The 20961-nt window shown below is 41.0% G+C and overlaps 1 protein-coding gene across 1 annotated transcript in view; it reads right to left on the bottom strand.

Moving 5' to 3' along the window:
• Positions 1–20756, bottom strand: part of pitpnc1a (phosphatidylinositol transfer protein cytoplasmic 1a) — a 40757-nt gene extending 20001 nt beyond the window's left edge. The window contains exon 1 of the mRNA XM_047571802.1: positions 20082–20756. Coding sequence (XP_047427758.1) covers positions 20082–20129 — 48 coding nt within the window. The 5' untranslated portion in view covers positions 20130–20756. The remainder of the gene's footprint in view (positions 1–20081) is intronic.
• Positions 20757–20961: the final 205 nt, after the last annotated feature.

Below are 20961 nucleotides of genomic sequence, written 5' to 3'. Positions count from 1 at the left end.
GAACAGAGGGATGGGTGAGAACCGGTTGGAGGTGTTAAGGAAATTAAATAAAGAAATGATGAACGGGGGGGAAAAAGGAGAAGAAGAGGAAAGCGTTGCTGTAGAAAGATGCTCAGGAACCAACTGTTGAGACATTACATAAGAGGACTTGGCAGAGGACAGATGTGTCCTGCTCTCCCCACTGCAATCTCCTTGATGTACATCACTTCTTCCGTCTACCCTTTCTTTCTGCCAACATTAATCTACTTCACATTAGTGACTATTTCCATCTTTAGTCTTTCCAAATTCCTACCCTCTCTTTTTCTTTGCCTCATCTCAATGATTCACATTTGACAGGATCATTAGGTCAATCAGTCTTGAACCCAGCTCCTTCCTTTGAACCCTAATACCTTTGACAATATGTTGAGATGATTTAATAATCAAATGTGTAGGAAAAACTAATATAATGACTTTAAGATGCCCAGAGTTTTCACTTTTGTTAAGTACTTTTTATGGTTTGTGACCAAATACCTTCAAAATAATGAAAGTTACAGCTACAGTACTATACTTCAAGATGGAGTGCTAGTTAGCACCGACATACCGTTCTGATACTAGAAGGGCTGGTACCTCTAAACAGGGTGAACCACATGTTTTTCCTTCATTTTATGTTGCACCTCTTACATGTACTGTTGTACCTCAGATTTTGGCGTACCACTGTGTTTGTAGCCGTGTTCCTCTGCTACATACTGACATGTAAAATCAATACACAGTTTGTGAAAAAAGAGTTCCCTTCACAGACAGTAACTAACTCAACTCAAGGTCAAAGACAAAATGGTGCAATTTATTATGCAAACACCATCCTTTGTGGCTGGCAAAAAACACGCCAGATAGTATTTCCCCATTGTTTTGTAGATGTGCACTTTTTCAGTTTCCATAGGGAACTGCTAATCGTTCAGTGGGCTGCAACCAACCAACTGTGCCCCAAACTAAAATTCCCTTTTCTTCAATATAACAATATTTTGTAATTGTGAGCACGTCAGGGGTTGTAGCATTTACTGAAGCTCAAGTATAGCCTTGGCGAAGGCTCCTTCAGCCCAAGATCTTTATACCTTTTGGAAAGAATAGTCCATCTATGCACAAATCACACGACAATATATCATGTTTAGGGTATTTATTTGGCACACAGAGAAGTATTGATTCAGCACTGACACTCCAGCCTATCCACATTAAGGTTAGAAAAATAGAAGCCCCCATCTAAGCATACATAGTCATCTTGTTCTACCTAGGCTCTGCCCGTGGACGAAGGGAGTAATGCTGCCTTTCATGTATTCATTGATTTCCATGTGTAGCCAAAACCGGCTTTAGCTGATTTCCAACGTGTGAAATATCACAGTGCGATGTACCCTAATCTCGTGAGCAAGTTCCAGCAAAGCAGTGGACCACTCCTTATACGGTGAGGTGGCAGGAAGTAACATTCTTCCCGTTTTTCCCAGTGTTATACACAGACTCAAGGCCTTACTCAACCCCTTAAAACCCAACAGCCTCACAGAGCTGCTAGCATAGCTGAAGTCTCCTAAGACAAACATAATCGTCACCAGAGGCTGACAGAGAAGGACAACCAATATTGCATGTAAAAGCATCACAAAAACTATTGGCACTGCCCAGCTGACACATAAGTTCTGCGAAGGTGATACCTCCTCCTACTCCAGTTGGCAGTAGTCTGTGTTTATCATTCAAAAGCTAAAAGCTAAGGCCACTGACACTCGCTGGCAGCACAACACCAGCAAACAACTGTCCGCATGATGGGACAATGATTTCTTCTAGTCTTCTCATTTTTAAACTTCACAGTCACGCTTTGCTTCACACTTCTTTTTAATATTTGTTCAACAGCTGACACCTTGCCATGCTTCTCTTTTTGTTTGTTTACTCAAATCCTGAAGTGCAGAAAGCATTCAACTATTGCCAAGGAATTAGAAAGGATTTTCGTGAAATGTGAGAAGAAGACATGGTCCCAAATCACAGAGTCTAGAAACAACAGAGAGAGTCAAAACTCAAATGAATGAATGCTGCCAAACAATTTCTTTGGTTTACTGTCAAATGCTTGAAATAAATGCATTTCCTCCTTCGCATGTACAAACAAACATTTTGGAAATGCTGTGGCGTTCAAGTGACTGAAGCGTCGTTGAGCGTAGGGAATGTGAGCCAGGTCACAAAAAAGCAAAGGTACAAGAGTAAATGCAAATAGATTTTGTTTTTTGTTGCCATCCAGCCAATTTAAAATGAGTCCCTCTGACGCTTTATTCAAGAGCACAAAGAGAACAAAGAAGCACACAGGTGCACACCAATGAGTGATATGCTTCACAGATTTTTGACTTTTTTCTTTTTCTTTTAATGCGCAACGTCTATTCAGTCCTTCCACCTAAATTCAAGGAGGAAACTGGTCCTTTACTTGCTGCATCTACTGTTTGATAAACACATCTCCCTGTCTGTTACATAAGCTTTTTGTCCCCTGTTCCACTCTGAAGTGTTTTTGTAAAACTTGAATTTTTGATTGCTTGGGGAAAACCCATCTCATTTATTATGCATAGAGGGACCTCAGTGTACTACTCACAGCCCTGTTGTGGTAGAGGGAGATAGGAAAATGTGACCAAAAACAAAAAAGACAGAGGAATTACAAAGAATGAAAGACAAAAGAAATGACCGGAAGTGGTTTTGTCATGTCAACGTCTTCACACATACCCCAGTCCCTATACAGTGGAGGAGTGGCTGTGTGAAAACATCTGTGGTGAAGTTGGGATGTATATTTGTAGATATTTTCTTTCTTTTTTTTTTTTTTTCTAGGAGGAAGCGGGGATGAGGGATGAGCTGAGTAAGTGTACCATGAAAGACATGGCAACCGTCAGACTTTTCTGGTTTGGCAACCATGCCTCTCCCAAAACCACTTGTAGTTCCTCATTGTACTTTTGTGTTTTTTGGTGTCTGTTCAAACAGCTATACCTAAAAAAACAAAAAGGGATTAAAACACCCAACTTTGTTATTTCCCAAGACAACAGCCTTGTACCAGGAAAAGCACAGACTGGATTAAAACCTGTCCACTTTTAAAAAAAGCCCCCACCTTGGTCTGCTGTTGGATCCACATTTCACCAGACCCTTCCTTCACCCTCTGTGGGTGGTGGGCCCACAGGAAGGCGAGCCCATGTATCTGGTTCATGCTGGGTGTCGAGTTTGGTGATCGAGGATCTCATCTCTGCTTTTTGTGGACGATGTTGTCCTCTTAGCTTCATCGAACTATGGCCTCCAACTCTTACTGGGGCAGTTCGCACCCGAATGTGAAGTGGCCAGGATGAAGATCATCACCTCCAAGTCTGAGGCCATGGTCCTCAGTCGGAAAATGGTGGAGTGCGCACTCCGGGTAAGGGAGGAGGTCCTGCCTCAAGTGGAGGAGTTCAAGCATCTCGTGATCTTGTTCACAAGTGAGGGTAAGATCGACAGATGGATCAGAGCGGCGTCTGCAGAGATGTGGGTGCTTAGGTCTGTCGTGGTGAAGAGAGAGCTAAGCCGAGCTGATTTACATTCCAACCCTCACCTATGGTCATGAACTTTAGGTAATGACCGAAAGAACAAGATCCCGGATGCAAGTGTCTGAAATGAGTTTCACCCACAGGGTGGCCGGGCTCAGCCTTAGAGACAGCGTAAGGAGCTCGGACATTCAGGATGCCTCCCAGACGCCTCCCGTTAGATGTGTTCTGGGCATGTCCCACTGGAAGGAGGCCCTGGCGGTGGCCCAGGACACCATGGAGAGATTATATCTCCCGTCTGGCTTGTGCCTGGGGGTTCCTCTGGAGGAACTGGTTGAAGTGGCCGGGGAGAGGGCTGTCTGGACCTCCCTGCTGAAGCTGCCGCCACCTGGACCCAGATAAGCGGATGACAACGACTTGTTGCCCATCTTTCTGTAGCCAACAGTTGGTCTCTCATGGACGTTCAAGCCTCTGGCTGAGTATACAAGGCATACAGTGGTAAAGAATTACAGTTAATTCTTCTGGGTATACCCAGCGCTTTAAGCCTGCTACCAGCACTTCTACTCCTAGTCTCAGTCTCAATAACATATGAATCTGTGCAGTGTAAATGTCTGCTTTAGTTAAAATGGTGGACCGCAGGATGAGTGCAGTTGAGATATTTGAATTTCATTGAATACGAATTCTTTTACAATCAGATTTCAACAAATGATTTATTTTATAAAATCATTCATACAGTTAAAAGACATTAAGAAATCAGCAAATGTGACTCCAGCTGTATTTTAAATGGGAGTTTCTTGCATAATTTTTCATTTCCTCATAAACAAAAGATGGCCCACGAATGGGCTGTTGCATCTAATGCCATACACTAAAACCAAATTTAACCAAAACCTAAGTTGCTCCAGTTTCAGTGAAGTCATCCACAGGAACTATAATTCTTCCTACTTAGTTAGAAAGAAAAAATACATTCACTGCAGTAACTAGTCTTTTGTGGTAAGAAATGATGCTACACAAAATAATTGTGTCCAAACATCACCTTGACACGGTGTGAATTGTTCTCTAGACTTTTTCAATCCAGTGCTCAGTGAGAAAAAATCAAACACCAGCAAAAATGGCGTGTGTTCCAGGAATCACTTCAGAAGAAGTAACGACTGAAGTCACTTCCTTCCCGCTCAGCAACCACGTCATTTGGATTTGTTTTGGGTAAAAGTCATAGGCGCTGCACACAAGCATGGCGCGGCACTTCACCGAATTCACCTTGACGGTGGCTGCAGCTGTCAGACTGCCTGAAGAAAATTAAAGTTCTAATCTTTCAAGATTTTCTTTTGTTATAGACGTATGCACTGGAGATAATTATCTTCCTAAGAAGTAGGCTGATAGACCTGTGACATTGTACATTATGGGTAAAATAACACGTTGCTATTCCAAACTGTAGCTGACACGTGCAAACACGTCATTTTTTAGAAACATGAAAATAATTACTTACTTATTTGTTTGATGTTTTCTGTGTTGTTTGTGCACAACACCTTTTTTTTAAAATGCTCTCCATGCTGCATAAATGGGATTTATATTCAAAATGTGTGCCACCTCCACTGCATAGGGTGTGTACCCTGTCCATTTTCCTGTTGTGCTATTGTAGTGCACCAGCAGTTCGTTGTTGAGGCGTTTCACAACATTGCACTCCGTGTCTTCCAAGTTAGTACCTTTGTAAACACAGCATGCTAAACTTTGCTAAAAATCCCCTTCTGAATGCACTGAATCAGAAAAGAAAGAAAAAATATCTCATCTAGTATAACATACAGCATATTGATATATATGTGTACATGACATATAATTTACTAATTCATTCAAAAATAAAATTGAAGTCACTCAGCCAGACTGGCAGTAGAGAGAAGAACAAGAAAATAGGAAATTATGAATGTTCATATTTTGAATGGATTGAAGTTCAAAAAGCAACGTTTCTCTGTCATTGAGTAGTCTACAGGGGGAAAACAGGAAATAAATACTCACCCCTGTCACACCCACTTGCAAGTAAAGCCTCCACTTTCTCAAAAATAAATACCTATAGTTGAAAGTCTTCAACATATTTATACCATCTACTTAAATAACTTAGCATTCCTATAAAATAATGCATAAATGTATATGTATAATACAAAGAATATTTTAATTTATATTAGTCAACACAGGGTTGCTGTGGATTCATTTGAAATTAATTATGATTAAATATCATTCATTTTTAATCTATATTAATCGCGTTTCATTTTGCATGTGCATATAGACTCAACTTGAAACAAGTGAACAACTCCATTCCAACTGCAATTCATGCAGACTTTCTCTCTTTGGTCATTTTTTTTTTTTTTAAATTTGTCATATCTTTCTCCCTCTTCCAAAGTCGGAATCAGTTGGCCACAAGGCAAGTCATGACTGCTAACTGACAGTGGTTTAACAAAGAAGTGGACATGGTGCCAGAAGCAACGGCTGAAAAAAGCATGGCAGCTAAGATGTTTGGAGCTAGGGGAAAGGACAATTATTTTTAATAAGAACACCAATACAAGAAAGAATATGTTTCTTTGTTTCGGTCTAATATATTTCCCTGTGAACGTGTTTGCTGGCAGTGCTTTTATCCTTTTTACTTGTGGTTTTTAGGAATGTTTCTTTTATGTGCTAAGCTACTGTGACCAAGTAATGTCCTTCATTGATCAGTAACGTCTGTCTAAGAATAGTTACACTTAATGCAAATTCTTTTACACAATGTATGTCCAGAGATTGTTTTTTATTGCGCTTAAAGGAATATACAAAGAGTGCTGGTTTATATTTCTTACAGCATGGTATGAACACTAATAGTGAGATGCATTTATTGCCGAACAACACCTGGTAAAGTTTACAGAGCTTGAACATTCATATCAGACAAAATATATATATTTTTCTAAAAAATCTTTAACCATTAAATTTCATTTTCATTTCATTTCATTATAAGAAAAGAAAATAAATCCTCAAAGTGTAAAATCCCTCACCTTACGTAATAGTATACCTGAAACTATAACATCAAGTAAAAGGTAAGCACAGTAAATTGCAGCCCCTCTACAGTTGAAGACAGTTGTTTCCCTTTAATGTAAAAGAAAACCCCTGTGGCAACTCCAAGAAGACCAAAAATGGAGGCAAATACAAAATAGACTGTCAGACCCACGTTGCGTTCGTTGGGTCATTGTTTGCAGCTACCTCTGTGGGAAGTAGGAGAAGAAAAAAAAAAAGAAACAGGTCAACAAAAATACACTGTCCGAGGATCTTCCGCGGCTTCGTGTTGCGCAGTGCAGCTGTAGATGTCTCTGTCTTTAGGGACAAATATCAGGGTGGACAAGACGTGAAATTTTCCATCAAAATTAGGCAAGCGCTTCTTGAAGGGATCTTCTACTGTTGCTTCTTCACCATTCTTGGTCCTCGTTATATTGATGAAGGGAGGGAAGAAGTGGTTGATGAAGCAGATCAGAGTATTCTCTCTGTCTTTTATCACTTCGTCTCTGGGGTAGAGGAGGATGTCTGGCTGCACTGTGGGTTACATTAATGTTTCGATGTAGAGAACACAACGCTTTGTATTTGTCAGTGGTTGAAAGTCAAACAAACAAGGTGTTGTTTAAATGCAGACTTTTAGTTTTAATTTGAGGGTATTTACATTCAAATCAGGTGAACAGTGTAGGAATTACAACAGTTTGTATATGTGCCTCCCACTTTTTAAGGGACCAAAAATATCATAAATCAAACTTTCACTTTTTAATACTTTGTTGTAAATCCTTTCCCGTCAATTACAGCCCAACGTCCGGAACGAATAGACATCACCAGACGCTGGGTTTCATCCCTGGTGATGCTCTCCCAGGCCTCTACTGCAAATGTCTTTAGTTCCTGCTTGTTCTTGGGGCATTTTCGCTTCAGTTTTGTCTTCAGCAAGTGAAATGCATGCTCAATTGGATTCAGGTCAGGTGATTGACTTTTAGGTCATTGCATAACATTACACTTCTTTGCCTTAAAAAAACTCTTTGGTTGCTTTCACAGTACGCTTTGGGTCATTGTCCATCTACACTGTGAAGCACCGTCCAATGAGTTCTGAAGCATTTGGCTGAATATGAGCAGATAATATTGACCGAAACACTTCAGAATTCATCCTGCTGCTTTTGTCAGCAGTCACATCATCAATAAATTCAATGAAACCAGTTCCATTGGCAGCCATACATGCCCACGCCATGACACTACCACCACCATGCTTCACTGATGAGGTGGCTTTGGATCACGAGCAGTTCCTTTCTTTCTCAAAACTCTTCTCTTCCCATCACTCTGGTACAAGTTGATCTTTGTCTCATCTGTCCATAGGATGTTGTTCCAGAACTGTGAAGGCTTTTTTAGATGTTTTTTGGCAAACTCTAATCTGGCCTTCCTGTTTTTGAGGCTCACCAATGGTTTACATCTCGTAGTGAACCCTCTGTATTCACTCTGGTGAAGTCTTCTCTTGATTGTTGACTTTGACACACATACACCTACTTCCTGGAGAATGTTCTTGATCTGGCCAAATGTTGTGAATGTTTTTTTTTTCACCAGGGAAAGAATTTTTCTGTCATCCACCACAGTTGTTTTCCTTGTTCTTCTGGGTCTTTTGGTGTTACTGAGTTCACCAGTGCGTTCTTTCTTTTTAAGAATGTTCCAGACAGTTGATTTGGCCACACCTAATGTTTTTGCCATCTCTCTGATGGGTTTGTTTTGATTTCTCAGCTAATGATGGCTTGCTTCACTGATAGTGACAGCTCTTTGGATCTCATATTGACAGTTGACAGCAACAGGTTCCAAATGCAAATATCATACTTAAAATGAACTCTAGACCTTTTATCTGCTCCTTCTAAGTGGGATAATAAGGGAATAACACACACCTGGCCATGGAAAAGCTGAGAAGCCAATTGTCCCAATACTTTTGGTCCCTTAAAAAGTGAGAGGCACATATACAAACTGTTGTAATTCCTACACCGTTGACCTGATTTGGATGTAAATTCCCTAAAATTAAAACTGAAAGTCTACAGTTAAAGCACATCTTGTTTGTTTCATTTCAAATCCATTGTGATGGTGTATAGAGCCAAAAAGATTAGAACAGTGTTGATGTCCCAATATTTATGGACCTGACTTTAAGTAGGCATCAGTAATGTGGGCAGAGACGGGGATCCTGCCGTCCCACACGATCTCTTTTTTTTGTGAAGTCTGCGTAGTAGACCCCATCACCATCCAGTGTCACACTGATCTGAGTATCGTAGTATGAGTGGCAAAGTTCATGACTATTTAAAAAAATAAATACAATAAAATAATTAATGCAACTCTTAATCTATTCACAACCATTCACAACGATCCGTCGTAACATTATGACTGCCTGCCTAAAATTGCGTAATCTGTAACAGCAGTAATCTGTATTGGCACGCACACCACTAGACCTTAGAAGGTGTTTGTGGCAGATCTTTTACGTCACACAGGCAGCATTCTGGGGCCTCCATAGATAGAACTTTTTTTTTCAAGCACTGTTGGATCAGACCACACTGGTCAGTCTTCACTCCCCATGTGCATCCAAGAGTCTTTCCAACCCAAAACACCATGACCCATTTGTCTTTTTTCCTTCCTTGGACCATTTTGATGGGTACTGACTGCACAAACACCCCACAAGAGAGCAGCAAAGGTCATTTATATCCTCCACTTGATCATTTTTCCTACTTCTAATACATCAAATGTGAGGACAAAACTTGCTGTCTAATATATCCCACTTACACACACTGCCGTGGGTCATAATGTTATGGTTTTAATTATCCATGGTAATAACTAACCCAACATGGATTAATGACAAAATATGATAATAACATGTTCTAGATTTATGATCACAACACCTCTTGAACACTAAGCGTCCAGTATTACAGTGTTCCTGTGCAGAGATGAGACAAAGTTTGATATTGCATCATAAACTGCCATTAAAACAAAACAAATTGAACTTACTTTGTGTGCACAGGTACCAATAACTTCTGAGATAAGAGATAAGTAGTTTAATTTGGAAGTACATTTTATCCTTGTTTGTTAGTGAACAAGCGACGGAGTAGGTCTCTAGATTTCTGCGTGATCTCAGGCGTGAGGACTTCCTCATAAATACAGGACAGAAGGAAGACAAACCCTTTTGCTGCTGAAGAGGCATTTAATAAAAAACTTCTTGTGCAGTGAATGTGGAACAAAAGGGTAAAGTTAACTTCAAAATGTACAGTACGTGTGCTTTTGCCTTCATTTCTTTCTACATAACACAAAAGAGATGAAATCAAGGTTAGAAGCAAGAGACATCTTAAAATAATTAATTTTATGCTCCAGGCAAACTGTGTTGCATTCATTGGCTAGTTGTAACCTCCAGACTGCAAGGAATAAATCCATATGTGCTAATGTATAACACATGATGTCAACGTGAGGTTAAATAGTATGCGATGAATCTGAGAGCAAGACAGCAATTTGCAGTACATAAAAAAGCTGCAGCTTGTAAAAGATTAGGGACAATAAAAACCACATGTGCATATGATACCCTGATTTTGGTGAAGAATGTTCCTACAGCAACTCCAAAGAAGTCTACGATGCAGTCCAAGTACACAGAAGACAGATGAACCAATAATAACCTAATTTGTTCCAATCTCTAGGAAGGCAGGAGAAAGATATGTTTAATGTAATTTAATATATATATTTTTTTAAAATAAATGCTTCCATTGATCCAAGGTTTAGTTGTGATGCTCATGACAACCCATTGTTGGATATTGGTGGATAATGGTCAGCATGGGCACCCTGAACAAACTAGCAAAAACTTATAGTAGTTCATCTGTTGGATTAGACCACAGAGGTTGGCTTTTACTCCATGTGAACATCAGTGAGCCTTGGCTAGCAATAACCTTTTAGCTGCCTCTCCTTCCTTGTTCTACCACAACTATCCAAATTTGGCCCTTGTCCGATCATGCAAACCTTTCCAGTTGAGCACTTTTCCTGCTTCTAAAAATGATTATTTGGACAACACTTGGTGTACAAGTTATTGCCCCTCCCCCCTGCTATTTTGTCTATATGTGCGCGCCTACTGTGTTTATATACTGTATAGAACAGTTATGGACATGCAGACACACAAAAACACGTTCCCTGAAAGTCGAAGTGGAGACACATAAATACGCCATCTGGTGTGTTCCTCTGCAAGTACAGAACTTTCTAGCTCGACGCCTCCTTCCTCATTCTCAACAGCTGCTCGCCAGATTTTCCGGTCTTTCAGAACAAATTAAAAGTCATTACTATTAAGCATGAAGATTTTAAATAAAATGTTGGAATGTGATTCATATGTGGCCTTTAGAAAACGCTTTTTCATCCTGCATTGGTCAGTTTGACGTTTGTGTTCACTGAGCACTTACAGAAAGCCAGTTCATCGTCAGAGAGATTTCTAATCAGTTGCCAATGTTCCTATAGTAACCAGGGACACTTGTACTTTATTATTATTCGGTCTTTGCATACACCCACATAAGGCAGAAGGGTCAAGACAAATACGTGTGTGTCCACGGCCAATCTCGCAAATAAAGGAAGATATCTCGATGTGTGTTAGTCTCACAGTTGGTGCTTTTCTTGTCAGTCATGCATCCAGCCTTCTACACAGATAGTGGCTGTATTATGTATGTACTATTTATGTATTATGTATGGCTGAAAGTGCTATAAAGTCGAGTTTGAAATCTAGATCAGTTGTGATGCTAAGCTGTTTTCAATGATGGAAAGTGTGTTCACCCATATCCCCGGGAGAGTAGTGTCAGTTTGACCATTGCCAAAGGAAGTGGGGGAGACATTGTCCATATTTATATACAGTCTATGCTATGGCTTTGTCCACAACTCTAAAATAACTAACAACAAGTTGGAGTTCGGTTTTGACAGCGGTTGATGTCTCATTGCATACACAAGCCATCACCGCAGTTCACGTAGTGATACATTGTGAACACATTATAGGTAGGCCTGTCCAGCTGCTCCCCCCTTTCATGCTGCTTCCCTACGAACACCTGTCCCATAACTCTACTGACACATTCACAATGCGGCAGCGCGGCTTCTATTCTCAGCAGCCATTGTTCCTCCTTGTTTAGGCAGGATATTGACAGTAAGTATGGTTTAGGGGAAGAAGAAGAGCAGGGATGGGCTGAGGGCACACACGAAAGGACAGGCGATTAACTGTTTCCTGTTCTAATCAGGTGAATGCAGTTAGCGGTTAGCTTTCAGTGTCGCCAAAGGTCTCAAGTCTTCCGCAGCTGAGTTCAAGGAAATTTGACAAGCTTGAGTACAGCGCATCTGCTCTACAATAAAGAATACACCATCCATCACTACAACATCAGGTCATGCAGGCTGCATTCATTCAATGATTCATTCATTTACTTAATGAATTTAGTGCGGCAGTATTTGTACTGAACCAAGCATGTCTCATTCTTCGAATGTGCCGAACGGGTCAGGACAAATGCACCTGACTACACACACCAGTATTTGTCAGTATTGTGAAACATTCAAGCTCTACCTGGAAATACTGATTAACCGGACGCCCTGAGCTTATTCCTAGCTAAAACATATAATTGATCCTAGCTTCACTTGTCCTCCTTTCAGCAGCATTTTACAAGTGCAAAATCATCTGGATGAAGCCAAATAAATCATTTAAGTCTGGCTTCCATTTCTTGGAACTAAAGTGACGTAAACAGGGAGCTATTTAAATATGTGTCACCACTTTCTCTAACCCCATGCGACCTCGGTTTCAAGCTTAGAATTGCAATGTGTGGAGTATGTGTGGAGTTTCAAACACATGCTGTAGCCAAATAGATACAACCATTAAAGATGTCAAGCTGACTGACTTAGGCTGCAGACAGCCACTGGGGTTTTAATATGTGAACCAAAGATAGTTGTCTGTCTGCTCTTTACAGCTTTGTTTTTGTTTTTGTGCAGTTCTCTCAAGATTTGTGTTGAAGACATACACAAACAGAGCTTTGGCTTGATCACACTGCAAGTTCTTTCCACAGATTTTGGTTTGACTGGTTGGGATCAGGCGACTAATTTGTTGCTTTTACAGAGTGTTTTAGGTCATCATTGATCTGTAATGTAAAACACCTTCCATCATTATTGCTTCATTTGGCTGAAGCTGGGTAGACAAAGTAGAGAAATAGTTTCAAAATGCAACTGTTACACCTGGAAACTTCTCCAGGACTTTTACCTGCTTAACTGATGAAGAAATAGTGAAGAAATACGTTAATACAACACAAAACAATGTCCCAGAAAACATATCTTGATAACTTGTTAATTTTACAGATTCTTGAAGTGTGTTTCTCTCTGAGTTTGTACACACACTGTATGTAATTTGTAAGCTAGCTGCATATCTCTTTGCATTTGTTTGTCTGTACCATATCACCTTATTAATCCCTGTGCGTGATTCTCGAGATCTCACCTCCCTCCTTGTGGCTGCACCGTATCGACTGTTTGCTTTTAAATTAATAAACCTGCACGCCTTGCACTGACTTCTCGTCAATATTAAAGGTTACGCCAGGCCAAACTACACGCAGTCACATGTTTGAATGTTTTCCTTGGGTTATTGCCACTCACGCAGAGACATTCACCCCACACCAACCCAGGACTCATTTTATGTGTCACCTGTCTTTCCTGTTCCCACAACATCCAGTCACCTGACTTACTGTTCCTGCACAACTTCTCTTAATTTAGTCCTCAGCTCTCCACTATAAATAGAAAACTGTTGACCCTTCATATTTGCCAGCTCGTAAACGATCCTGCTTTGCTATTGTGGTTGAGCCATTTCTTCCCGTAGGTCCTTTCTCGTTTGTAACCTTGCTATGCCATCAAAGTATATTGCCTCAAAAACCCACCTGCCTCTCGTAAATGCCACAGCTGAGAGTTTCACAACCTTTCCATCTATGAATATCCCAACACGTCTGCTATCTACTGTGCGCAATTTATTTTGAAAGGAAATTGTTTTGCAAGATTCGATTTTAATGTCATTGTCATTTTCAGTGTAGGCCTGAGCTTTGAAGTGACTGCTGTGAGCTTACAACATGCACCCAAAAGGGGCTCTCAGTGCAAGTGAAACAGATCATTCTTGGGCAAATTAACGCTTCTCAGAAACAAAATGCATTAGTGATGTCCAGAGAGGTGGACTATCTCAGGATTATTTCCACAGTAACCTTTACAACACCTAACCTAATGAAGACTTCTCAGGATGGGTTCACCTCAAGTTGAAAACCATTCATAAGCCAAAAATCAGACCAAAAAGGCCAGTCCAGCTATGGAACGGCATTCTTTAGACAGATGAAACTAAAATAGACTTTACTAGAATGCCAATATTTAAAAAGTATGGAGAAGGATTGGGAAGGGACATGATCTAAAGCATCACCAAAACAGGGTGGAGGCAGGGTGGTGCTTAAGAATGCATGGCCTCCAGTAGCATCGGGTCACTAGTTTTTATTGATCGTGTGAGAGAAGACAGAAGCAGCTGCATGAATTCTAATCCACCTATTTAAACGTGCTCATCCTTTTGCAACGACAAAAAAAGAAATACTGTATCACGAAACAGACTTTACACATTTACTACACTGATTTGGGTGGAACACATTGACCAAACGCAATGATTACCTTCATCCCTCAGCGATGGATGGTGGTCAGCGCCTGGGAGTCATTGTAGCGTACTTCCATTTGTGTAAAACAACAACTCAATGAAGACTTCCTAAGGTCGATGCGAATTGTTGTAAAAATTAACTGAGAGAGGAAATGACTAATCAAGATATATAGATATTTGTCTAATAATCTACCGGTGGATTAGACACTTTCAGTGGTTACTTGGTCACGATTTGGCAACAAAAACACAGAGTTTAAATACATATCTTTGTGGCATGCACAAAATATACTGCCCACCTGATACCCTGGTAACACAATATTTCGACTTTCATTATGGAGCTTCAACTGAGAAAAAGAATATCCCTAGATAGACATAACCACATAAAACCGTACAGCACGATATGAGCGGCCTGGCAGACCAAAATTCCCAAGCTAAAATTATGTGACATTAGGACCGACTTTCAGGCTACTTACTCTTGCAGAGTAAACTCACAGGACGTTATTTCTTATTAAATCTGTTAACTTTTGTTGTGTGGATGAAAAATCTTGTTTTTTTAAGGTTCAGATGTGAAGATGAAGACAGGATGATAGAGAGTTCAAGAGAAACCACCAATATAATCACAGTATATTACTAGCTATGTTGCCTTGGTGATAATCAATCCCCTTTTTATTAGTCTGAGGACAAATAATACCTTAATAATACCTTAAGTTCATGCAATTGCCTTTTTGCTCCGTGAATGATTAGCCCAGCCCACCCTAATTAAACACACTGTAATGCCGGTGTTGCAGGCCAACCAGCCAGACTCGGGGAAGAAATCTCAGCCAGCGAATCACATAAAATGAGCTTTTATAGCACAGCCATAACCTGGGACAATCAGAACAACCACAAAAATACCACTGGGGTTTCAATTATTCTCGCAGTGGGAACTCATTTCTCCAATGAGGTGGCTGCTGGATAACCAGAGGAATCAGGCAAATGGGAGCTAGCAATGGAGTTTAACAGCTGAATCAAAGTAGTTAATGAACTGAGATGGGTCTGCACTGATGGGCCAGTGAGTCAACACTTTTCTCAGGACGTTCTTCTATATTGCAGAGCAACAGCGCAAGACCTGATCTGATGCCGGCCTTAGAGGTTTTGAATGAAGACACAAGGGCAATATCTAACCAGCAATGCAAATGCATGAGCGCTGACTGAAAGTGGAATTACCCTCCAGTCAAATAATTTAAATGAATTAGGAACTAACCGAGTAGGAATTCATCAGCTGCTCAGGTGCAGAAATCTCTGCGTGCCTTAATAACTGAGTGGTTAATTAATTGAAGATGAAGAAAAAGAAGACAGGTGATGAAGAAGTTCAGTTCAGGCAGTGTGTAGAAAGTGTGTCATAATGAATCGCATTTATATAGTAATGTGGTATATCCCAGTGGGAAAATGAGACTGCGGTGAACAACCTGCAAGCAAACAATGAGACCAGTGCGGTGGACGTATTGTGTTGGTTGGCCTCTTATGGTGAACATAGCGTGGGGCACACAGTGACTCACCAAAGACGTGTCCCTATAGATGACAGGACAAGTTAGAAACCACCAATTTGCCGTCTATGCACTCTAATTACAAAGTAGGGAACTACTGATACTGCTGTTGTTGTTGCGGTGCCACTGGTATCCTTACACCGTTTCATTGTGACGCTTTGTGCTTTCAAAGAATGGAAAATGATTCAGAATGATCCAATCCCACTGGACTGAGAGCATAATGTTAACACATCGGAGATGGTGAAATAAATCCACCTCTGAAGCTCAACAACCAACGTGTTGAATCTTGTAAATAAATATATAAAAGAACTAAAAGAAAAAAAACACTGTGTGCATACAGAATCATTTCACCTGCATTGAGGCAGACTCTGCCAAAGTGATCAATCACCTCCGCAAAACACAAACGCTTTCTGGCTGTCTCCCCTTGGTCCATCCTTTGACGTCTGGCAGACTGTCCGATTGAGCATGTTTCTCTCCATCTGCCGTGTATGCGGCACTTTCTGGCTGAGTGACGAGCCCCTCGGGGAACGAACGACAGAACAAGGCTCTCGTTAGTCAGATCGTAGAGTCTGCGCGCTGGGGACATAAACAAAATCTTGGGTCTGGGCCTAGATGAGACAGAAACATACGGAAACCCGCCCTAACACACACACACAGACTTACATGACACCGTCATGACAGAGTCGACTTAATCAAAACAGGTGCAAGTCTCTAATGCTGTTAAGGAATGGAGAGATTCTTAGTATTATGAGCATATGCTGTGACTTCATGGGAGTTATTAGACAATAGGTCTTCAACAGGGGGTCCACGACCCCTATGGGGTCTGAGAAAGTACTATATAGGGGTCGCAAAATCTTTGATTGGTTAGACATTTTCTATATTTTTTTTAAATTTTGCCCACAATTTTAAACCACAAATTTAAATTTCTCAAACTACACATTTCCATGAATCCAGCATATTTTAGTAAAGGGATAAATTGAGGCAGAAGACCTGTCAGTCTAAGTGTCTGTGAAGGTTCTCGGTCATCCAGGTCATGGTAGTCCAAAAGGCGTTGCATAAGGACAACTGGACTTCCGAATTTTCTTGAAGACATTTCATCAATCGAAGCCTCCCGTACACAGTAGGCCCTGCCCCTACTGCTGCTGAGCCAATCACAAGGCCAAATATTACACGCTGACTGTCAGGTTCCCTGCAATTGGCCGAGAGCCTATTCAGTCTTTAGGTGAAATCCCAGTTGCACGCTACAATATTAGCTGAAGAGAAGCTAACAGTGCAGCTATATATGTTTATGTCAGGTACATTTATGTTAAAAAAAATAAATGAATATTTTAATCTGTGTAACACTGAATGCAAAGTGATAATATGGTGTATTTATAAATAGCACTAGACCAAGTTTAATATAGAACACATAGTAGGTAGGGCGTCCCTACTTAATCTCTCCATTGGTTTGGGGTCCTTGGCCTGAAAAAATGTTAAAGAGTCCTATATTAGACCTTTAACTGAAGGTTTCAGAGAAATATTGCATCTTCTTTAAACCTGGCTACACTATCCAATCTTACAAGACGTGATGGAATACTATTAAATCATATTGATGATGCTGAGTTGCAGCCTGTTTATATACAGGCTATACACATGTGCAGCGCACGGTACGTAACGCATGAGCTGGCTGTTCTCAGCACATGTATTCAGCTCAAGAATAAAGATTTCATTACTTTATACCATGTTCTTGTCAGTGACTCAGTGAGTCAGCAACTAGCTGTTGTCGACTTTCATCACATAACAGTCACCTTTACACAACCTGAAGTCGTGCAACAACCCCTAATATCTTGTGGTCGTCCTCCATGCAGTTGAAGGACCTGACAGTCCACGCCCTGTCTCTGGAGACTGCATTAGTCAAAAGAACGCGCTGCTATGAATGAACAACTTCGCCATTTAAATTTTAAATGACAAATTAAAGTTACTGTCAAAATCCAACTCTGGCATCAATTTGTAAGTGGGTTTCTATCCAGCTGAGTTTATGCCTCAGGAAGTCCCTTTCAGTACTAATAGTAGTAGATGTACAATTTAAATCTGTGCTGTATTTAAAATGTATTTATGACATACATTATATCTGCTTAACACATGATAATATTGTGCCTAATATTGCTGTAGTAATGTACATTTATGGGTTATTACAGTACACAAACTGTCCCATATGAACCAAAATATCAGTATGCTCCATGACACTATAGTATCATGAGTCTCTCTGACCTGTTTTCACAGCAGTGCTTCAACTTAATCGCCATTTGACGACGTGTTTCCTGAAGAAGCCTGTTGCCATTCAAATTCTTAAGCAGTGCCATTATTTCTCCATCATATTTATCTGAAGAGGTGCCATTCGCACTCACGCTGCAGTGCCTTTTGAAGAGATTGTGATTCATGAGCCCTCTGTTGCGTTGTGTAAGCAATGCAGACACTGTAGCCAGGAATCAAAGACCTTAGATGAACTATTACTCATCGTGAATTCAATGGGAAATACAGTAGACAGACCCCAGGAGACAGAGATGTGTTTAATCATGCAGCCAGTTTTGATACAGCAGAACATTATGTAATTTGCACCAGGTGAGTCCACTGCAAAAGAGACTGAATTCTTTTTAATCTCATTGTTTGCCTCTGCAGTAAATTGTTGATCATTTAAGAAAAATCTATTTTATAATGGGTGTTATCCACTCACAATTAACGTCAAGTTTTTCCTGTTGTGTTAAGAGTTAATCTTAACTCAAATGCATACACAGGCAAAGGGGTGCGTGCAATGTGTGCATAATTTGTGTGCATCTGTGTGCGCCAGTGCACATTTGCAAGCTGCAAAAACTGATAAGATTACAAATGTTTATTTGCCCTGTCATGGAGAGATCAACAGATTAGGTCGGGCCACATTATTGTCATCACAACAACAGATGTAATAGCCCATAGGTGGCCATGAAGGACAGCTGTGTCTTTCATCACCACTGGAGCGAAAGCAAAGGAGAAGAACCAATCAGCTTCACAGGACACGATGTCACAGCGCTGGTAATCACAAACATGAAACTTCCAGGAGCAACTTAAAGCAACAGATCAATAGAAGTCAACAGAGGCTTTTAAGAGCAGCTTTCTCATTACAACCATCCGCAAACAACTCCAGATTCATCTTCACCTAAACGCGAGAACGTGACAATGGGACTGTGTCTCCACAACACGAACAGCACAACTGACCACAATTAAATGCTGCAAGATCTGCAAAGATACACAAACTTTATGAAAGTAGCTTCACGTGTCACGTAACAGTTAGAAGATAACTGCAGCAGGAAAGCAACTAAACACAGCCCGAGTTACCAAAATGTTACACACATTTTTACATCACATATAAACTCTCCTGCCATTTTATTAGGTACACTAATGAAAATGAATGCATGCTAATATAACAGCCTTGCACTAAATCTTCATTAGAGCTGTGTTTTCACTCTAGAGGCTGTGATTTGCAGTATTATTATTGCTTATTAATTTTCAAAGCCCATTTTGGCAATTAGGCTAAGATAAATAACAGAAACTTTTGTGTGTTTAATCCAGTTTAAAAGCGCCACAGACTACATCCTCCTAGATGATCCTATAGTTGAATTACCACGTTCCTGATGCTGTTTTAACACAAACTGATCATTATCACAGTCATAAAGAGGGGCTTAGTGCAGGGCTGTTACGTCAGCATGCATTCATTTTCACTTGTGCGCCGCCTAATGATGTGTATAGCCACTATTTGAAAAAGTACTGACATGAGTTATGTTTGTTGAGCATCAGATGTTTAAGCATCGACTTCTGTATCTGAAGACTGCAAGCAAACAAAAGCTGGCAGCGCAGTGATAACATTCATTGTGTCTTTATAAAATGTCAGCGATGGAGTAATAGAACTGCACAAGTGGTGCTGAGGAGAGAAGGAACAGTGGGGCTGTGAACAGATGCTCCGAATCTACACACTCTTAACTGATGATCACAAAGGATGCAGCCACAACCCAAAAGCCCAGAGTAAAACGCATTTGTCCTTCACAACCGATGATATTCACACGACTCCCTCTGCTGCTGCAGCGGATGCACACGATCTCTCTTAATAATTGCACGACTTTTCCTGAACAACAAAACTGCAGCACCCCCACTCCAAAATATATATATATAAAAAGGTGCACAGCAGCGACACCCCGCGGCCGCTTCCTTGAACGCCGCTCGATTGTAAGGAGGTTTGGTGCAAAACGACAAGAGCTTCATCGCTGCCAACTTCGCAGCACTGTATTGTTGCACTAAATCAAACAGCAGCAGGCTGGTCACGGAGGATCGGGCCATCGCAGCAGGTTGAAAAAGTATAAATATAAATATCTAGAGAACTTCACCCACCTCCTCCACCGTGAGAGGCATGCAGATGCGGTACTCCTTCATCAACATAGTCCGTGCGCAGTGGTGATGGCAACACGGGGGAAGATACAGAACTTCAGTCTCTGGAGGCGATCCCTCCTGAGATAATTCACAGAGATCCACAAAAATAAAATCCCTTCTCGCTTCTGCACCAGCTACACCTCCTGCGCCCGGTGCTCCGTGCCTGCGTGAACCCTCTACTCAGCGCACGCAAACACCAGGTCCGGGAGGTTCTTCCAGCCCAAGTAATAATCTAATCCAGCCCTAAACAGCAGTCACAAGTTTCCTAAATTGTCTTAAAGCGTTCGGCGTCGTCTCGGAGTGATGTCCGCAGAGTCAAGGTGTGAAATTCATAAAGAAACCCTAAAGAAGTCCAGAAACAACAACAACAACAGCAGCAGCAGCCGCAGCTTCATGTGGCTCCGTGTGGCCGCTGGAGTCCCGGTCGCCGATTCTCGCGTCGTTTTCCTGACTTTATAGACATGCACGCTCGTCCTGCGATGGTTTTCCCCTTTCTCCAGGTCTCTCAAAGTCTCCCGCGGGTGTTCGCTGCGTCCGGGGATGCGCGACCGAGCAGATGAGCTGTGTCAAGTGAGCGAGGGAGAGGCATTATTGAAGACCTGCAGGAAACAAGAGGATTCAACCCCCCCACTGGGGATGCATCACTTCAGCAGACGGTGCGCCCACATGACTACAGAATAATAGTTAACAGTAAAAGCCTTTTGTAGGTAAATAGCTGATCTGACATTTTTTTAGCTGGTTTATTGATAAAGCAAACAAAACGCTTTGTTGTCTTTAAATACAACATTTTCCTTTTTTTCTCATTTTATTCAAATTCATTGTCAACACAGGGAGAGAGAAG

The sequence above is a fragment of the Mugil cephalus genome, chromosome 20 (assembly GCF_022458985.1).
Source record: "Mugil cephalus isolate CIBA_MC_2020 chromosome 20, CIBA_Mcephalus_1.1, whole genome shotgun sequence".
Lineage (NCBI taxonomy): Eukaryota > Metazoa > Chordata > Actinopteri > Mugiliformes > Mugilidae > Mugil > Mugil cephalus.
Note: the sequence above shows the minus strand (reverse complement) of the source record. Positions and strands in the feature narration are given on the sequence as shown.